The 21,553-nt window shown below is 40.8% G+C and overlaps 1 protein-coding gene across 6 annotated transcripts; it reads left to right on the plus strand.

Annotated features, from left to right (window-relative positions):
• The first annotated feature begins 2 nt into the window (after window positions 1-2).
• On the plus strand, window positions 3-16,583 carry Znf146 (zinc finger protein 146). Of its 6 annotated transcripts, none has more exons than XM_074058383.1 (5): window positions 338-428; window positions 4,022-4,056; window positions 5,652-5,753; window positions 7,088-7,179; window positions 13,578-16,583. In XM_074058383.1, exon 5 carries the CDS (start codon window positions 14,313-14,315, stop codon window positions 15,189-15,191), a length of 879 nt encoding a protein of 292 aa, XP_073914484.1. In that variant the 5' UTR covers window positions 338-428; window positions 4,022-4,056; window positions 5,652-5,753; window positions 7,088-7,179; window positions 13,578-14,312; the 3' UTR covers window positions 15,192-16,583. The 6 variants fall into 6 exon arrangements, with proteins under 6 accessions (XP_073914483.1, XP_073914486.1, XP_073914482.1 ...); XM_074058384.1 differs by having other exon boundaries at window positions 371-387; XM_074058382.1 differs by lacking the exon at window positions 4,022-4,056 and having other exon boundaries at window positions 3-387.
• The last annotated feature ends 4,970 nt before the right edge of the window (window positions 16,584-21,553 follow it).

Raw genomic sequence — 21,553 nt, forward strand, 5'->3', positions numbered from 1 at the left:
CAGACCAGTCGCGGAAAAGATGGCGTCCTCTAAGTCTGGTCCGTTTTGAGAGTGTGCCCGGGAGGGATTAAAAGGGAACCTCCACTCCAGATATAGCAGCCGGATTGGGTTTATCTGAGTCCAAGGAAGGGCATTTACCTCAAGGACCCCTAATTCACCGGAGGCGACCAAGTTTGCGTGAGGGAGACAGCTATAAAGAGAAAAGGAGCAGCAACGCTTTATGGGAAATGTAGTCCACGGCTGGAAAAGCGGCATTGCTGGTTTACGAAGGACCATATATCAGGTAAAGGAGCTGGGCCGCGTCGCGGAGACTTCTGGGAGCGCTGGCTCCCCTTCACAGTGCGCAGGCGCAGCGCACCGAGTGGACATTTTGGTCTTTGTCCGCGGGTCAGTACGGCCTCTGGGTCCACGTGGCGCGAAAGTAGGAGGTGGGATCTGGGCTTCTTGGGTCTGTCGGGCCGGGGAGGTTGAAGGGAAGGATCCTCGATGTCTAGCGGCGCGGCGCAGGGATGGGGAGTGGGTTTGAGAGGTTCTGGCCTGTGTGGGGCGGAGGCGGGGGCCTCTAAGGAGGGCTTGAGCAAGTGTGACCCTGGGTTTGACCGAAAGTTTGACCCGTTGTCGGGAATTGTAGAGTGAATGTGAAGCCGGGCGTGGGGGGTGTCTGGTTGCGCCTGAGGAGGGGATGGGGACTTCAGCTTGGGGTGGCCGCGCTTCCCTGTCGAAAGTGCCGGCCCTCATAACGGGGCCATCTTCCTGGAGCATCTGTTTTGCTTGAATTGGAAGGGGGAGAAGCTAAGTAGTGAATAATTTCAAGGCGATTTTTGTTAATTGTGAATATTTTACACGAGACAGGTAAATTTTACTTTAAAATTAAAAAAAACTTAATACAAGAAATGCATTTGGTTTTGGCTGAGGTAGGATACAAGCCATCCTGATTTCTTATTCTTTTTATTTTTTGAACAATAATTTTTTTTTTTTGCAAAGTCCTTTTTCTTTGAAAAGGATTTTTTTGGTTGTTGTTATGGGGTGCCTGCTTCATACTGCCTCAATCCTTCTAACCTTTCATGTACTTTTTTTTGGGGGGGGTACTTTAATAGGATTGCTAGGTAAATCCCTGCACCAAAAAGGAAATTTTAATTGTTGCGTGGTTTGTCCATGAAGTTGGGACTAGATGGTAGATGAGTTCCGGTGTTCTAGGTTGTGTGAATTTTTGAGAAAATGAAGACGGTTTTTCTAACGACATCACCCGAGGTCGTCTTTCATACAGCTTTAAATAAAGAGTTAAGTAATTAATTGGGTATCAAATTAAGATCTGCAAATCAACAGCCTTCGAATTTGCAAACAGCAGCCAGTTAGGAGGTAAAGTTGTATACAACTAGTATTTACAATAGCAATAAAAATAAATATTGGCGAATAATTCCAGGTACGTGCAAAGCTGTTAGGAAAGAACTTAAAAATACTGAGGGGCATTACATAAGATGTGAACAAATAGAAATACGACGTGATGTAAGGAAATGTGCAAACCTGAGTCAATTTGTTTAATGTTACCCTGGTTTTAAAAAGTGATAGTAGGTTTTTTCCCCTCCTGGAACTAAGCTGATTTATAGTTTATATGGAGAAAACAGAAGGGACAGCAGTAGCCAGGGAAAGTCTGAAAAAGAGAGCAGTTGGGTGATGGGGACCCTGTAAAATACAAAGTAGTGCTAGTGTGGGTGGAGCAAAGCCTGTGAAGGGCAATTTGACAGTATCCATAACTAACCCTTACCCAACTCTTTCTCACGTGGAGCTGTCTACAGTTGCGTTAAAATACAGGTATTTTGACCACAGCGTTTGACAAAAAGAGTTTTAGAGACAGTTCATGCCCTTCAGAAGGAGATAGGGTCAACTATGGTGCATCTGTAAGGAAAACAGTATGCAGCTGTGCAAACAAATGAGCCAAGCTTTCTATGTACTGACATGTGTATAACTCCAAAATTTACTGTTTTCTGAAAACAAAGGTGCCGAATATAGAGTATGCTTTGTTTGTAGTAATAAAAATAAAAAAAAAGCGGGGGGGGAGTAATCTTTTTTCCATTTGAAAACTCAAAAGGTAAATTTTTAAAAGTAGGGGATGCTGCCAGAGCCTTTGGCTCCCATGTGTAATTCTAGCTGCTTGGGAGGCTGAGATAATGAGGATTGAGGTTTGAGGACAGCCCTAGCAAATAGGTCTTGAGACCCCATCTTGAAAATAACCAGAGCAAAATGGAGGTGTGGCTCAAGTGGTAGGGCGCCTGCTTTGCTAGTGGGAAGTCCCGAGTTCAAACTCCAGTTCCACCAAAAAGAAAAAAACAAAAGGAAAGTTGTATGGATTCAGTATGTTGTAATCAAGTACAGGTTTGGGGAAGTGGGTGTGTTTTGTGCTTCAGTTAGCACAGTTTTAGCCAGTGAATGTGGCTCCAAGTGAGTTCTCTCTTTGACTTGCTGTCACTTATCTTTGAAAGGCTTAAGTATTTGCATTCTAGGCTAACTTTGCACCTCCCTTTCCATGCTTGGGGTGTGACTACGCCCAGGGGTAACCTTGTTTCAACACCTTCTTTCTCTTTGCTTCTCTTCTCCTCTGCTCCCCTTCTCTCCCCTCACTACTATACAACATCCACAGCCCTCACAGCCATTTTAAGTCATGAATCCACATTAGTATTTGTAACTCAGCTTGCATGGTATATAGTATTTTTACATAGTTTCTTAACTCCTAGTTGTATTTTGTAATTAAAATCTTGGAACAAGTAGGTATAAGTACTTACTCTGCAGAATGAAGAGAATGGTTTCAAAATAACAATACTTACAGTAACCTAATGTTAAAAATGCCCCCCTTTTTTGTTTTTTGCTGTGCTGTGGATTGAACCCAGGCTTTCCCATGTGCTAGTGAAACATTGTACTGTGGAGCCTAGCCCTAAAACTGTCTCAGTGCATTTCATAGTAGGTATAATTATATACAGGGGTTGTCCTTCCAGTGCATCTCCCTGAAGATGTGCTCTAACATCAGTTCATACAAATCCTTTGAGAAATTAGTGACCAAGTTAGCATACAGTTGCATTTGTTTCAATTTGTTTTCAAGTTAAGGAACTTTTTTTTTTCTTTACTTTTATTGTCTTTAATTTTTTGTTTTGTGGTACTGGAGATCAAACCCAGGACCTCACAGATGCTAGGCTGTCAACCACAGAGCCAGACTTCCAAGGGAATGCTATTTAAAAAATGAATGTGAAAGGTAGATGCTGAGGCACTGTTTTTAATCCTTGCAGCCCATGCTGAGGTGGGAGGATTTAGGATTCAAAGACCAGCCTGGGTTACATAGTGAGATCTTATCTCAAAAAACTTTTTTTTTTTTTGATTACTTAAGTAATGCCTTTCTGTGGAGTCAACAAAAATGCATTTCACATAAATATCTCATTCTGCTCCCCCCCCCTTTTGAATTGTTGTGCTGGGTGAGGGTACATTGTAGCACTTAACAAAAGTTCACAATGTATTAAATATATGTTCCTCTCTTTTGATCACATTTTTTCTTTGTCCTCTGTAAGTACATCTTATGGGGTTTTTAAAATTTGTTTCTTGGGTATTTTTATTTATTTTCTGAATCTCAGTATGTAGTGCAGGCTGGCCTTGAATTCTTGATAAATCCTGCCTCAGCCTCTAGAGTGGTAGACCTGTCCTGCCACGCCCAGCTCATTTGTTTCTGGTTTATCCTTCAAGTTGGTTTTTTCTTTGTTTGGCCACTGGTATATAATTATTCATTCCTATTTCCCAGCCCCATTTGTTACATAAATGAAGGCATACTGGATTGACCTCTCTGTACCTCACTTTCTTCACTTAACATTATGTCCTGAATTGTCCTTCTTGATCATTTTTCCTTTTAACTACTGTGAGTAAGGTGCCATTGTGTGGATGTGCCATAGTTGATTCTGTTAATCCCCTGTTGGTGGGTTTCCAATATTTGGCTGTCGCTAACATTGCGGTAATGAATAACTTAACTGTGCTTTGTACATAGGCAGGAGTATCTCTAAAGTGGAATTGCCCAGTGGGGTAAGTACTTATACTCCCACTAGCAGTGCACAAGAGTGTTTTCTCCCAGAACCTCAACAGTAGACTGTAGTGTTGAATTTTTGATTTTTTACCAAAGACCCAAGTGAGAATTGGCTTCTGAGTGTAGGTTTAATTTGCACTGCTTATTATGAGTGAGGTGTCAAATATCTTTTCATATAAGGTTCATACGTATTCATCTGAACTGTCTATTCATATCTTTCTCCCTACTTTTCTCTGGAAGGTCTTCTAGAACCTGTACATTGGAAAGGTTAGCTCCATGTGAAATGAGTTGCACGGTTTTTTAAGTTTTTTGTTTTTTGACATTGTTAGCAGTAATTTTAATTTACTTATTTATTGCTGGTACTGGGGCTTGAACTCAGGGATTCATGCTGCTTCACGCTTGCTAGGCAGGCACTCTACCACTTGAGTCACTCCACCAGCCCTTTTTTGTACTGGGTATTTTCTAGATAGGGTCTCATGAACTATTTGCTTGGGCCAATCCTTCTGATCTCTATTACAGAGTCATTGTTTTTAGTATATATGAAGTTTCTTGGTTTCTATATATTAACTTTATTCCTGGCCTAATTTACTGAGTTAGTATTTGTAACTTTATTAAATAATAGTTGAGGCAGGGAGCATCCTTGTCTTATTTAAAATTTGATTGAAATACCCCCATTGTTTTTGTATTAGATAACATGCCTACTTTTGTGATCAGATATAGATTGTAATAGCTTTCTTGCTATGTTATCTAGCTATAGATTACCTATGCTCTCTGAAGGTGTGAGTAGCAACAAAATGTTTTAAGGGTACTGCTGCATCCTGGATATTACATTCAAGAAAGGTAACATTCATCAAGGAAACAAAAATCCATCCAAAGTCTGTGATACTGAAGTTTTTTTTGTTTGTTCATTTAGTTTTTTTTTTAAAAAGGAACAAAAATAGAAAAATAGTGCCTATATAAGGCTGACTTCTTTTCAGCCTTGTTTCCTGTAATCCTTCACCATACTTGACATCCAGGATGATGCATTCACTTTTAGAAGTTGCTAAATTTGGCATCTCTGTACCCCACTCTCAAGTCATGCTTCTCTCAGTCCTTTTCTCCTTAATTTAGGTCCTGGTTTTCATTGGTTCCCTCATCATTCTGTAGAGAAATATTAGCTGCAGGTTTCTGAAGGCTTCAAGTTCCTAGAACCTTCTGAGGATTCTGTGCAACTTCCTGTCAGGCTTCCTATGTGGGACTGCATTAGGTAGAATTTGGCAGGGGTTTTCTTTTTTTCCCCACTGTGTAACCCATTTCAGCAGCCTATAGGCAGAGACCAGGCAGTGTTTCCGAGCTAGTTTGCTCTGGCATGGGACACTTGAGAGGCTCATGTGCCCTAGTTCTGAGAATGGATATTTGCTAGTTGTTTTTGAGATCTGTTACTACAAGGCCTTCTCTTTGTTGCTATTCCTACCACACTTTGTGGTTCCTGGACTATTTTGGGTGTACACAGTTTAAAATTAACGTTCTTACTGCTAGTTTCACTAAAGATACAGTGTATGGATTGGCTGGTTGTCCCACCCTGGCTATTTTTGATATTTTGTTTGCTTTTTAGGAGTATTTGGACAATTGAAAACTGAGCAGCTACTGTGCCCCTGTGAAGCCTTTCCTGGCCTTGCTGTTGATGTTGCTGCCCTTGACCATCTTCACATACTGTGTATGTTCTCTGTAAGCCCTCACAGTGACATTCCGTTACATACTCAGCCATGATGACAATTCTGACAAGTGGTGAACTCCCACTTCCTCTCTCAGCCTATTCCAAGTTCCTGATCTACATATCCAATGGCCTAATGGTTATACCTGCCTGCATGTTTCCCAGAAAAATGGTACTCTACAGAATATCAAATTTGTTCTGCCTCTTACAGGTTGCTTCAAGCCAGTTCACCCCTCTCTTGTTTCCTTCTTTGTACATTACTGTTTAAATCAGGCCAGATCCTTCTATCTCTGCCATACCCAGTTACAAATTGGTGACCAAGCTTTGTCACCACACCAGTAAATGGTGTGTTAAGTTTTTTTTTATGATTTAGCTTTTTTGTATGACTTCAGACTTTATATAAAACTTGGCACAATACAGAAAATTATTATTAATGATCTTCCCAAAATCACCAGTCATTTGCAATTTTAGGTTTTTTGTTGTTTTTTTTTTTGCCTTTTTTTCCCTTCTGTCTTTCTGAACCATTTGAGACTAAGTTCTATACATGCTCCCTTTATTAGTTCAGTGTGAGTTTTCTAAGAACAGAGACATTCCTTTTCATACCCATAGTACAGTGACCAAGTCAAAAAATTTAACATCGATACTTTATTATTTAATCCAAAGTTTATATTAAAGTTTACCCGTTATCCCAACAGTGTCCTTTAACTGATTTTTTTTTAACAGATGATGAACATATATTCATAGGACATTTCAGATATGACACAGTTTTACTCAAGAGAACAATGCTTCAAACAAATATCAGGCAAATATTAGGACTCTAGGGAAACTGTTGCAGTTTTATTCCTGAATACTGTCTGAACACCTTTGTACACATTATACCTCTGTGGCTTAGTTTTGATAGGTATGTGTTGGTATAGGCTATGTTAGTATTAAGTTTATGCAGAAATAAGAGCCATAGTTAAAATCTACTCAGAAACTTGAGTAGGAGTATGGTGCTAGAGAACAGCAACCAGTCATAGAAGGAATGAACAGTTTTCCTATGTAACTAAAATTCTGGAAGTTAGTTCTCCTTTCCCTCATTTCTGGATGTGTGGCGACTTTAAATGGCTTAGTTAGACTGAAAAAGTCTAATGCCTTTGCCCACACACTTGAGTGCTTTAGTAACTAGGCAGAAGGTCATCACTTTGTTCTTTTTCACAGAGCTTCTTCCTTGTGCATCCCTGGAAACTATGTCTTCATCCTCAGAAGGCCTGGAGGGCCCAGGCTCATCCTGAGATGGAGAATGATACTTTGACTCCAGCATTTACATACTAATGCTGTGTCTTTTCCTCTGGTAGGTGATAAAGAAGCCAAGCTGTATGTGATCCTCCACTGAAGCAAGAAGACAAACTGGATGGTGGGGAAAGGAGTGGAAAGGAAGTTTGTGCAGGTGAATAAATGACAACCGGGCTGGCATGCTTAATTGACATTGATACCTCTGAAGTACTTTTTTTGTTTGCTTACTTTTTATTTTTGAGGTACTGGGGTTTGAACGCTAGGCTTCACACTTGCTAGGCAGGCTTTCTACCACTTGAACCACTCTGCCAGTCATGTTTTGTATTAGTTGTTTTTTGAGATAGGGTTGCTCAAACTATTTTCTCAGGCTCACTTCAAATCTTGATGCTCCTGATCACTCTTGAGTAGCTGGGATTACATGCGTGAGCAACCAGCACCCAGCAGTTTGATTACATTTTTATTAGCATATACTAGTTGTATAAGGGGTTTCAGTGTGACGCATATATGTTTTTACAATGTATCTTAATTAGACTTCACCCCTCCATCATTCTCCCTTCCCCTTCTTAGAACAATTTTAACAGGTTTCATTGTTCTATTTTCTTTTTCTTTTTTTTTTTTTAATATTTTTGTTGTACTGGGGTACATTGTGACATCTGCAAATTTACAAAAGTTTTTACAATACATTGTATTTAAATTCACCCCCTCCATCATTCCCATTTATCCCCTGCCCCCACCATTTCTGGAATAGTTTCAACATGTCTTGTATTTCCATTTTCATACATGAGTACATAATATTTCCACTACATTCACCCTCCCACACCCTTTCCTTATATCCTTCCCTGCTCCCACTGGTATCATTGCTCCGTTTTCATACACATATGCAAAGTACATTGACCATATTCACCCTCCTTCATCTCTGTTTACTTTAGTACCCACCCTCAGACAGGACCTGTTTTACCTTTCCATACGAAATACTTTTTTTTTTCATTAGCATATAATTGTACAGGGAGTATTCATTGTGACATTTACATTTGTGCTTATGATATATCTTAATTAGATTCACTCCCTCCATCATTCTCCCTCATCCCTCCCTCCTCCTGCTTAGAACAATTTTATCAGGTTTCATTGTTCTAATTTCATACACATAATACAAAGTACATCCACCATATTTTTACCATACCCTCTCCCACTGGTGCTTGCCTGCAAACAGGACCTGTTTTAACTTCCTGTCCTCTTCCAAAGTACTTTTGAGGACATTTTCTCAGAGGTCCTAGTCTTGGAGCATCACTTGGGTATGAGTTCATTAGGTACCTGAGTGACATTTCCAGTCAAGATTTTTTTCTATTTCAGTACTATACTTTCTTTCATTAGAGTGCCTAGACAGCCAGGTGCCTCTCTCATCTCACTTCATACTTCATTTTTATACCTCTGTTGTGATTGTTCTTCATTCTCATCCAGTTTCATGTCTCCCTACATTTGTATACTTTTCTCATGCATTGTCCTTTGTAGGCTATATATATACCTTTCCAAACTATCTTACATTTAGGCTCCTTTTTATTATTTACCACTTGGTCTCATTCTTTCAGTGGTTAAATACCTCAGAATTACATTTTACATTTATAGTCATACCTCTTATCATCTTCTTACCTATTTCCGTCCTCTGTCATAGATCAACAAACTACTAAGCCTTCCTCCCATCCAACTTTTGTAAGTTGCTAACTTAGAAAACATTGTTGCCTTTAGCCTTTTAAAAAAATTTTTTTTTGGTGTGTGTATAAGTATATATTTTGTCTTTTGTTTTGGGTGGTGCTAGAGTTCTAACCGAGGGTATTGCATATGCTATGTCAGTGCCCTATTACTGAGCTATGTCCCCATCCTCTTGTGTTTTACTTTGATTTATCTTTTGCCCTTTTTAAAAAATATAATACATGAACTCATAAGAATTTTTGAACCTTGAGGTATTCAGCAAAAATGTTTATCACTTCTAAGGCTGGTGGAATGGCTCAAGTGTGAGGCCTTGAGTTCAAACCCCAGTACTGCAAAAAAAAAAAAAAAAGAAAATGTATCAAAAGTTATATTTTTGCCCATTGTGGTGGTATCTACCTGGAATACCAGCACTTGGGAAACTGAGGCAAGAGGATTATGAGTTTTAAGTCCAGCCTGGGATACACAATGAGACACTGTCTCAAAAGAGCCAAAAACCAAAGTTGTAAATTTGACTGAAATAGGCATGTTGCTGGCAATGTACAATTTACAAATGTAAATGTAACCAATTTACATTTCTGCCAACATGGTATATTTATGTATTCAATAAGTATTGATTGCATGATAGGTATTACATTGTAGGTACCATATCAGTTACTACAACTACTCAGGAGGCTCAGACAAGGGGATTGAGTATAGGCCAACTTGGACAAAATCAGCAAGATTCTATCTCAAAAACAAAATGTAAACAAAAGGACTGGGGCCACAGATCAAGTGGTAGCGTACTTGCCTAGCATGCTCAAGGCCCTGGGTCCAATCCCCAGTACCTTCCGAAAAAAGAAAGAAATTTTAGTAACAGTCAGTTTCTCCCTCCTAGGATCTGTGTTGTAAATGGGAAGGACAGACTGAGTAAATAAGTAAAAAATGTTCTTCAGTGATAACTGCTATGCATAAACATAAAGCAAGCACAACTGGCCTAGGAGAGGGGAGGGCCAGCTGGGGGTTACAATTTTTATTTCTGTGGTGCTGGGGATGGAACCCAGCGTTTGTTCATGCATGGCAAACACTCTGACCTATATCCAAATCCTATGAGGGTTACAATTTTAAATAAGTCAGTTAAGGAAGGTGACATTTGAGAAAAGATCTGAAGAATATGTGGGTGGTGTATGCCATATTTGGTAGAAGAGCATTCAGCCAGAGAATCAAAAAGTATTAAAAATACCAAGGAGAAGCTTGCTGAATTAGATAGGATAGTGGGCTAGAGCAGAGTGAGCAGAAGGGAGTAAGTACAGGCTTTGGCCTTTATTGTAAGTGACTTGGGAGATCTGTAGAAGGTTTTGAGCAGATGAGTGATAAGATCAGAATCACAATTTAGTGGGAATAATTGGTCTGCTATATAGAGAATAAGGCATATACAGGCTGAGGCTAGGAGACTAATTGGAGGTCATTGCAGTAATCAGATGAGAAAGTGTTGGTAGTTTAGGGACAAGTAGCCAGATTGTTAGGATAGTAGTTTTAGGGGTGTAGTTCAGTGGTGCCAGAGGTTTCAGTCATGGTCACTTGGCTCTATTTTCTGGGTAGTGGGGAGGCAGAGCATCATGGCGGGAGGATGTGATGGAGCAAAGTTGTTCACTTCATAGCAGGAAGGGAGAGAGAGAAGGAAGAGTCTGGGGCGAACATACCTCAAAACTATACCCCCAGTGACTTCTTCATCCAATTAGGTCCCATCCCTAATAAATGGAACTGAATCTGCTAATCATGAATCAGTAGTTTAGAGCCAATGTGATCCAGTTACTTAGTACTTTTAGCACATAACCACTCGGCCCTTTTTGACTGGAGTCTTGGGAACTATTTGCCCACGGTATTTTCCAACTGTGATCTTCCTGATCTCTGCCTCCTGAGTAGCTAAGCTGACAGGCATGAGCCACTGGTGCCCATCCTAAATTTAAAATTTTTTAAATAACACCATAAATTGCTCATTATGCAGATCTTTCAGAAGTTGATACGTCATTATGCAGTATCAAATCACTATATTGACATGACCAATTTCATTAGAAAAATCTTTTAATTAAGTATTAGGAAGAAGTATTGAGGGATACAGATTTTCTGGAATTTTAACTTTTGCATAAGAACTGGCAACATACACTGTCAGAGTTGTTTTCCTAGAGATGAATTTTTTTTTTTTTTAATGAACGTATACCTGGAAAATAATACCAAGTCCAAGTAACCATAATATGTAAGTTAATCATTGTTCCAAGTAAAACTGGTGATCTATGAAAACTGGCTAGTTTGGCTTACAACTTGAGTGTTCATGTTTCCTTGAGGTAACAGTCGTACTCTATACAACAGAAGTGTGTATGTACAGTAACTCATTTGCTTCATATGCAGTTGTTTGCCATGCTTTTGTTGCTTGCTTGATTTTCTGTGTTTTGCAATTAATTCCTTTATAATTTCCTCAGAATGGTAAAACCCCTCCTAGTGTTAGTTTTCACAGTCAAGTGCATTGGGAAATCTCGTCCCTTTTTTTTCCCCCTGGAGATGCTATTGGCATTTTGTCCTACTCTAAATCCTGCTCTAATCTGGACTGGCTGTACTGTGATATTTAGTTCTGATATTGCAGCTTTTCACCATCACTTTACTGTTCCATGTTGTATCCTCCTTGGAATCTTGTGTCTCTTGTCTTTTCTGTCTCCTTATTTTGATGCTTCATATCTTCCAGTATCTTCCTGACAGAAAGGTGTGTTTATTTTTTTAATTTTTTGCAGTACTGGGGTTTAAACTCAGGGCCTTCACCTTGAGCCCCTCCACCAGCCTTTTTTTGTGATGGGTTTTTTTCGAGATAGGGTCTTGTGAACCATTTGCCCAGGCTGGCTTCCAACCGTGATCCTCCTGATCCTCCTGATCTCTGCGTCCTGAGGATCACAGGCCTGAGCCACCAGTGCCTGCCAGATGCATTTATTTTTGAGTATTTGTGTATCTGAAGACTTACATTTGTTTAATGTTCCCATCAAACTGCTTAAGTTTAGGATTTTTCTCTAGGAATTTTGACTTGTAGTTTCTCATGTTTCTTTTGAGAAATTTGATGCTATTCGTTCACTTGATGCATGTTACTTTCTGAAAACATAGGCTCTATTTTCTTTAACGAACAACAATAATAATAATGGTTAAGTATGGGTCTTACTCATTGTGCCAGTACCAAGTGTGGTCTTCCTCTCTGGAGATTGATGACTTACTAGTAGCTTTTTGGTTTTTTGAATATTTCCTCTTAAAATAAGTTTCTCCTTTTTCTGAGACTTTTTTTTTTTTTCCCTTTTTTGGTGCTACTGGGATTGGATTCAGGTCCTAATGCTTGCCTGAAAGGCAGTGTTCTACCACTTGAGCCATGGGACCAGCCCCTGAGACTTCCTTTGCTCAGTTATATTCCTTTTGTGTGTCCTCTGAATTTATTAAACTTCACCGAGAAATGACAGTTGTCACTTGTGATTATATTTTATTGGCTGAGCAAGGTACCTGGCCATGCCTGAGTTTGCTACGGTGAGCTAATACGATTCATTTAAAGAATGGAGACTCTGTCCTTGATACTGCTAATATAATCCACCTCATCTCCACTTTATCCCCCCAACCCCAGCAGACTAACTTCTAAGGAAACTTTTTATTTAAATGCTTCTTTCTCATAAACCCTGTTACTGTTTCACTGGCAGTATGTCTTCTCATAGCCCTCTGTGATTGGTTTATATAGTACTTTGTCATTTTCTATGCCCTTATTTCCTCAGAGCTGCTTTTTTTCTCTTCATTTTTATCTGTTTTTCCCTTAGGGGTTCCTCAAATGTGTGCACAGTTATACTTAACAATCACTCAGTAAATAAGCTCCCTATTGCCTAGGTTCTTATAGTTATCTGAATAGCTTCAGTAGATGAAAGTAAAATGCCTCAGGGAATCTTTCATTCTGTCTTCATTTTTTGTGTCTTTCTGATAATTTGTGGTACAAACCAGTTTGCTTGACATTGACATATTTTTACATAAGCTTCCTCAAATAAGACTCTTCATAAGCACTGAAAAGTAGCCATATACTTTCCGTTATTAAAAAATTAATAAATGGGGCTAGGGCTGTGACGTAGTGGTGGACATAAGCACTGAAAAGTAGCCATATACTTTCCATTATTAAAAAATTAATAAATGGGGCTAGGGCTGTGACGTAGTGGTGGACTGCTTGTCTGTAGCATGTGCAGGACTCTTTGATTCCTAGCATCACTTAAAAAAAAGATATTTACTGATATCTGTTGTCTACCAGTGTCTCCTGTATAACCTTTTTCCTTGTGAATTTATACCACTTCCCTTTGTCTGTTTTGATGGGGTTTTGGTAAGAAGCAGTTTTAGTTGATCTTTTCACTTTCTTAGGCATCCATGTGGACGTTTCTCAGTTTTAAGAGTCTCATTGTCTGTGAACTAAGCTAACCATGTGACAACTTCGGCATTATTCTCTGATAATCTTTTTATCCCATTGAGTAATTTCTCATTGTTAATGCAATTGGCCGAATTTTGAAATGGAGTTTATTTTTTAAGAATAATCTAAGCTTTGTAAACTTATGTCAGTTTTCTACTCAAATATCCTTCATTTGGTTCTCTTCTCCAAATTTAGTTTGAGACATTAGTCATAAGAATTTTCATTCTGGGAGATGAGCTACTACTTCATTCCAAAAAAGCACAGTCTATGTTTTTACTATTTATAATGGGGAATTTCATAAATAGTGATGATAGCCTTAGGCAATATTTACTGAATGCTTACACGTGCCATTTAGCCATTGTTCTGAGCAGTTTCTTTTTTTTTTTTTTTGTGCTCTGTTTTAGAACTCTGAGAAGATGAAGAGCAGATAGATGTCAAGCCTTGGAAGGCAAGTTACATCAATCTTCCGTAAAGTACAGACTGAGGATAAAAAACAGGAAATATAAGGAAATTGGAAAAATCCTTCTTCTACTCACAGATCTTATTTCTTTTTGGAGTTTTGAGTTTGGAACACAATTCACACTTAAACAGGAAGGAAGTTACATAGTTTTATTAGTTTGGAACTACTCTACCCCAGCTTACTTCTCATGGTAGTTTTTCCTTGTTAGTATAACCAGTGTGGATATGTCTTCAGTTTAAAAACTTGGCCCCATCTGATAACAGAGCGTTCATATTTGTACTGGAGAAAAACCCTATGAATTTTTTGCATGTCGGGAAGCTTTTACTCAAGTGTCATAGCTCACTGAATGTAGAAGTCATGCTAAAGAGAAACCCCGTGCTTCTAAGGAATATTCAAAAGCCTTTAGCTAGATGACAGGACTCACTGAGCAGCAGAAAATTGAGGCTGAGAGAAATCAGTGAATGTGGCCAAACTTCATTGAATATTAGAAAATTTATACTGGGGAGAAAGGTTTTAATACATTGACCAAAACTTCTCTCAAACTTTGTCTTTTACTCTGCATTAGAGGGATCAGACATAGCCTTACACATGTAAGAAATGTGGAAATATTTTCAGCCTCAATCATCAAAAAATTCATATTGGAGACAAACCTTGTGAATAAAGAAAAGCTTCCATTCAGATGTCACACCACAGTCAGCAGAAAATTTATGGTGGGGCACACCCCTTTGCCTGTAAGGTATGTGGGAAAATCTTCAGCCACAAATCAAATCTCACAGAGCATGAGAATTTTCATAATAGAGAGAAACCTTTTGAATGTAACGAATGTGGCAAAGCCTTTAGCCAAAAGCAGTATGTCATTAAACATCAGAACACTCACACCGGAGAGAAGCTTTTTGAATGCAATGATTGTGGAAAGTCTTTTAGCCAGAAGGAAAACCTGCTTACCCATCAGAAAATTCACACTGGAGAAAAACCTTTTGAGTGCAAAGATTGTGGGAAAGCTTTCATTCAGAAATCAAATCTCATCAGACACCAGAGAACTCACACAGGAGAGAAGCCCTTCATATGTAAAGAGTGTGGGAAAACCTTTAGTGGCAAATCAAACCTTACTGAGCATGAGAAAATTCATATTGGAGAGAAACCCTTCAAGTGTAATGAATGTGGAACAGCTTTTGGGCAGAAGAAGTACCTCATAAAGCATCAAAACATTCACACTGGAGAGAAACCCTATGAATGTAATGAGTGTGGAAAAGCCTTCTCTCAACGAACATCACTGATCGTGCACGTGAGAATTCATTCAGGGGATAAGCCTTACGAGTGCAATGTTTGCGGAAAAGCCTTCTCTCAGAGTTCATCTCTCACTGTGCATGTGAGAAGCCATACAGGTGAGAAGCCCTACGGCTGTAATGAGTGTGGGAAAGCCTTCTCTCAGTTCTCAACCCTAGCTCTGCATTTGAGAATACACACAGGTAAGAAGCCTTACCAATGTAGTGAATGTGGGAAAGCTTTCAGCCAGAAGTCACACCACATCAGACACCAGAAAATTCATACTCATTAAAAACCCTGTGACTCTTCAGTATGGGATAGCATTCACCAGGAATTTACACCTTGGCGTGCATCATAAATACTCAGTCTGAGTCAAAGGACCACCGATGAAATATAGATTAGCAAATGCTAAAAAGTTAAGGAACACCAGAGAATTCATACTGAAGAGAAAATTTGTGTGAATGAAAGCCTGTATCCAATAAGAAAAATCTACAGCAAACAGCAAAGGTAATGCTGAAATTTTAGATACATTTCCACTGAAACCAACAACAGAAAACATACCTATTAATTGCTATCTGCATACAATTAAAGGTCTTTAGTGGTGTTAACAAGAAAAATAAATTTTAAGTACTGGAAAGAAAGACAAAAACTGGTGTCATCTGCAAATAATACACAACTCTTATATTGATTGGAAAGAGCAGAAGCGATTTCAGAAAGTGACTTGTGCATTTATTCAAAGTTAGAATAAGAAAAAAAAAGTATCAGGAGATGAAGAAATAGCCAAACTCTTAAAAATTATTTGGAGGTAATTTGCTCTCCAAGGGAGAAAAAAACTAGACATGAAGTATACGTAAAAGTAAGATCCATGGAGATTGAAAACAGAAATATGAAAAGCTATATACTAAAGTGGCTAAGATGTTAGAAGTAAGGAAACATGCCTTGTAACATTAAAAAATTACCTAGCAGTTATGTTCGTGAGTGTGTTTGCTCAGGAAGTACGTACCAGGAAATACACTGTGGCTTGATTTGTAGTGGCCACATACTGGAAACAATGGACTGACTGCCCATCAGGAGGGGATACTACACGTGTAAAGTGCACTAGTGACATCCGCATGTAATTAGAAGTACCAGAAATGATGCTGAGGATGCACATTGGAGGTGCAGATTGATGGATATGGTACAATGACTTTGTAAATTTTGAGTTAAAAGTTCTCTATGAAACTTAGTTCTTTATATTGTTAATGGATTCACATATGTATGTAAATGTTTTTAAGGTGAATTGGAAGGACACAGACCAAACTCCATAGTAGTGGTGGCCTGTGAAGTGGAGAAGGGAAGAATGAGTGGGAGGTGGGGTGGGCAGGGGCCTCAGCTTTTTATATAGACATTTGTTTCTCTTAAAGACTACAAGTAAATATATGAAGATACTGGGTAATTCTGGATTGTGGTATATGGATATCTTGTCTTATTTTTTGTACTTTTCTGTATTTTTAAATTTTCTCAAAATTAAGTATGGGTGAAGATGGGAACTCTATACCTGTAAAACTGTTACAATGCATTAATCCCCAATCAAATACTAAACTTTTTATAGAACATATTTCTAAAATTTTATCAACAATGAGTGAATGAACTTGCTCTCTATGTAATACTGAAATCATCTATTTTATTAAAATTAAAAATCGCATACTCGAAATATCTTATTTTTAACATGTTATGATGTACACTATGTGATCTCTGTCCTTAGATTTCCAAAATTTTGTAACATATTTAAGCTCACACCTTTACTCCTACCATCTTGTGAGGCTAAGATCTGGAGAATCATGGTTTGATGCCAACCTGGGCAAATAGTTTGCAAGACCCCATCTCCAGAATAACTAGAGCAAAATGGACTGGAGGTGTGGCTTAAGCAGTAAGCCACTGTTTTACAAGTGAGAAGCCTGAGTTCAAACCCCAGTACCACTAAAAAAATTTTTTTTCATTAAGGCTACATGCACAGGCTTCATTGAAAAAATCAGATTTAATTCCTCTTACTGCTTTGATAAACACTTTTTTTTGTTTGTTTCTGTTATATAGGTGGGGAGAGGGTAGTATGTGGATAAGTGGCTCAGATAAATGGACAGAATTCTGTTGTGTAAATTAATCCTGAGGAGTTTAAATTTTGGGGGAGAGGTGGTACTGGGGTTTGAACTCAGGACTTCACTTGAACCACATCTCTGGTCCATTTTGCTCTGGTTTAAATATTCTTCCTTTACATTGTAACTTGATGTATAGAATGTTACTAGTTACTTTAAAAAATAATGGCACCTGTGGCTCACTCCTGTAATCCTAGTTACTCAGGAGGCACAGAGCAGCAGGATCATGGTTCAAAGCCAACAAATAACTGGAGAGATCCTATCAAAAAATATCAAACACAAGATCTAGTGAAGTGGCTTCCTAACAAGCATGAGGCCAGGTTCAAAGCCCAGTACTGCCAAATTAGTGTCAGTTACATGTCACATTTGAAGTTGATCTCAGAACCTTTACTACTTGTCACTGAGGCTGGGCATGATGCTCATGTAATCCCTGCTGCTCTAGGATTTTGGTTTGAGGACAGCCCAGGCAAAAGTTAACGAGACCCAATCTCAAGCAAAGAACCTGTTTGTGGTGATGTGCACCTGTCATCCCAGCTGTCGGAGGTGTAATTCAGAGGCCATGGGCACAGAAAGCAAACTCCTACCTGAAAAAGCAGGCAGAAAGGTGCTGACTCAACTGGTAGACTTGCCCAAAGTGCAAACTCCAACTCCCAAAAACTAGACATGTACTGTTTTTCTTCCTCTTCCTCCCAGGCTGCGGATGAAACCCAGAGAGCCTTGTGTGCCTCAGGTGCGCTCACCACTGAAGCTCACCCCATCTATCCACCCCCCCCACACACACTGCAATTTGAACTAGGGGCTTTGTGCTTGCAAAGCAGGTCTCTCTACCACTTGAGCTACATCTTCAGCCCAACATTTCTTTTAAAGCAAAGATCTTGGCAATGAGTATTTCTAGGGCATTGTCACTGGATATAGAATTGTGGGGTGATAGGTTTTGTTTTAGATATACTCAGCCCCAAATTTGGCCTGCAGAGTGCTGGAATTACAGGCTTGCACTACCATGCGCGGCTGTAGCAGTTCTTTATTAGCACTTTATGGATATAGTTTCCCTGTCTTCTCACTTCCTTTTTCTTCCTTTTCATACCATTTGAATAGTCAAAACACGTAATACATTATTTTAAAATACTTTTGAATACCTTTTATAGCAGTGAAGGTGTTGCCATATTTTTTCACTTCCACGTTTGCTTGCTTTTTCTTCCCTCCTTCCGTTCTTTCCTCCGTCCCTCCCTCTCCTTCTCTTTTTCTATTTCTCTGTTCCTCCCCTTCCCTCTCTCCCTCTTCCCATATCTCTTTCCCCCCTCCCCTCCACCCTTTTTTTCTCCTAGGGTTTGAACTCAGCTTCTCTTTCCTAAGCAGGAGTTCCTTACATTTCTGAGTCCTCAGTTGCTTTTTTTGTTTGATAAGTAGTCTGAGAGACGTGCTGTAATGGATATATCCCATCTTGGCAAGTAATGGAAGGCTGCCATCCCTGACGGCTTCATGTTGTGCAGCTATGTGCCTTAAAACACATGTTTTCCACCTATTGTTCTTGATACCTGATGGCATTTTTTAATTTTTTGACTTACCTATCGGTTTTGAAAAGGCTGTTTCCTTGGTAATATTCACCGCTTTCTTTCTTAGCTCTCTCCTCGAGTCGTTTTTATTCTGGGACTAGAACACTTGAAACTTGACTTTTGCTTTCTTTTGATTTTTATGTCCTGTGGTCGCAGGGTCTCACGGTCTTCTACAGGGACTACATTTCCCAGGTTCCACCGCGCCCTGTAGTGCACGGTCTACTCTGGACTACATTTCCGAAAATCCACTGCGCCTGCAGTTGGTGGGGGCGGGAGCAGCGCCGGACTAAATTTCCCAGGTCTGACTGCCCCCGCAGTGTCCAGCTTTCTCTGGACTACATTCCCCAGAGCGCCCTGCGCCCGCGGTGGCTGTCCTCTGAAACCTTCCCTGTGGCCGTTACCTGTCTTCGGTGCTGGTGATCCCAGCTCCCCGATAGGTCCATCAGTCGAAGACGCTTCGAATTTCCTACTCTGGAAATGGTACCCGCTTTGGCGCTGTCTGCGTCCGTCGGACTCTGGGCCGACGTTCCTGGAGGCCTCCGTGCCCTGAAGTCGCTCTCAGCCCGGTTCTGTCGCCTGGGAGCGCTGGACCCCGCTGCCGGCCGGGGGGTGCGGGGCCGCGGGTCATGCACGTGAGGGAGTCCGCATGTGGTTTGGGTCTGGCGGGTCGGCTGAGACGGAGCTGGTCCGGTCGGTCCGATGAGAGGCCCTCAGCTCCAGAGCCGGGACGGTGCGCCGCCGTTGGGCGGGCGTTGGCGACCGGCGTCGGGCTCGCGTGGCTGTCTGTCGCCTGTGCTGTGGCTCCGTGACTGGGTCCTGTGCAGGTCGCGGTGAGGTGACTCGGCGGGCCGCCGTTTGAGTTCGGTGGGAGGGCTGGAGGTGGACAGCGCGTGTCTTCGTCGTGGAACGGTGCTCTGTGACGGAGCCACTCCGCCCCACCAACCGTTACTGCAGTAAGTGACTCCGCAGACGAGAAAGTGCAGTGCCCCGGAGCGCAGCCGTGCCCTGCGCGTTACCCACGTGGAAGTGGCACTCACCTGAGTTGATTTGTTCCCGTAACTGTGCCAATGTGAAAAGGTTTCCAATTTCCAGCAGGACTTGTCCCCGGCCCAGGGGACATCCAAGTAATGTAGGCGTCACTTGCTAAGGCACCCTGCTTTTCTTGTTGGTCACATCCTGGTTTGTAACCACCGTCCTCTCTTCTCATCCTTTTTCCTTGCTTAGAGCGCCTCCCCTCCCTGCACCTCACCCAACTTCATCGCACGGCAGTGAAAATAATACAGGTAAACGTATTCGTCAGTTTTGTGTTACTGTAACAAAATAGCCCATGCTGGGTGATGTGTAAAGTGGGGGTGGAGAGTAGCTCAGAGGTAGAGCACTAGTCTCACTTACCTAGCAGCCTCCCGAGGCCTAAGGTTGGATTCCCAGCACCACATACAGAAAGAAGTTAATGTGACTCACAATTATGGCAGCTGGAGCTTCCAAACTGCATGGTGCTGGCATCCTGGTTAGGTTTCCCTGGCCTTGTCACCACACAGCAGGGAAGTGGAAAACGAACATCCTCAGGCAGAAGGGACCAACACGTGGGGTGGCCTCACCTTGTAACAACTTTCTGAGGACAGGAACCCCCTCCTATAAGATCTACCCACCCCTTCAGGGCAGGATTAGAACTGGGCACCGTGGCATACCTACACTGCCAACACTCAGGAGGCCAAGGAAGGAAGATCATGAGTTTGAGGCCAGCTGGGCTACATAGCAAGACTCCCATGTCAAAACACAAAAAGCTGGGCAATAGAGTCTCAGGTTAGGCTAGGCAAGTGTTTGAGCCATGCCCCTAACCTTTTTTGTTCTTGAGATAGGGTCTTGCTAATTTTGCCTGGGCTGCCCTTGAACTTGACATCCTCCTTCCTCTGAGTAACTAGTAACTAGTAAGTAGTATTACAGGAGTAAACCACCAGCACCCAGTTCCTTCCCTCTATTTTTTTTAACATGACAAAAGTATTCACTTGTTTGCTGTGGTGTTTTTTGATTTTTAATTAAATTAGCCAGGTACTGGTGGCTCACATCTGTAATCCTAACTACTTGGGAGGCTGAGACCAGGAGGACTGGTGTTCAAAACAGCCTTGGGGGGAAAAGTTCACAAGACACCATCTCAACAGAAAAATCTGAGTGTGGTGGCTCATGCCTGCATCCCGGCTATGGCAGGAAGTATAAAACAGGAAGTGGCAGTGCCAAGCCAGCATGGGCAAAAAGTGAGACTCTATCTCCAAAATACTGAGAGTCAAAGAGGCTGGAGAGCCAGGTGCTTGCTGGTGGCTCACACCTGTAATCTTAGCTATTCAGGAGGCAGAGATCAGGAGGATGGAGGTTCAAAGCAAATAGTTTTTGAGACCCTATCTTGAAAATACCCAATACAAAAAAGGGCTGGTAGAGTGGCTCACGTGGCAGTTGGCCTAGTAAGCATGAGGCCCTGAGTTCAAATCCTAGTGCCACAAAAAAAAAGGGGTGTGTGGGGGAGGGGGGCTTTCAGAGTGTCTCAAGTGGTAGAGAGTCTGTCCAGCAAGCACCAGGCCCCAGTATCACCAAAAAATTAAATTTAAAAAATGCTGAACAATCACAAGCACACTTGAAATAAATGAAAAGAAAATGTGTCAATAAAGAAATAGGATGTACAGAAACAAAAGAGAAGATATAAAAAATAAGCAAAGGTTTAGAATTGAAAAATACAACTGAAATAAACTCAGTGGATGGGCAAAGAGCAGAAATTGAGAGGACAGAGGACGGAATCAGTGGAACCCATTAAAAGAGCAGAACAATCACCCAGTCTCAACAATGGAATGAAAACAGGCTGAAAAAAGAAAAGAACTGAGAATTAGGAGATACTTGATCAAACACTGAGACCCTGAAAGGAGAGGCAAGAGAAGGGTAAGTACAAAGAAACAATGGCTGAAAACTCCCCAAATTTGGCT

This window comes from Castor canadensis, chromosome 16, assembly GCF_047511655.1.
Source record: "Castor canadensis chromosome 16, mCasCan1.hap1v2, whole genome shotgun sequence".
Taxonomy (NCBI): domain Eukaryota; kingdom Metazoa; phylum Chordata; class Mammalia; order Rodentia; family Castoridae; genus Castor; species Castor canadensis.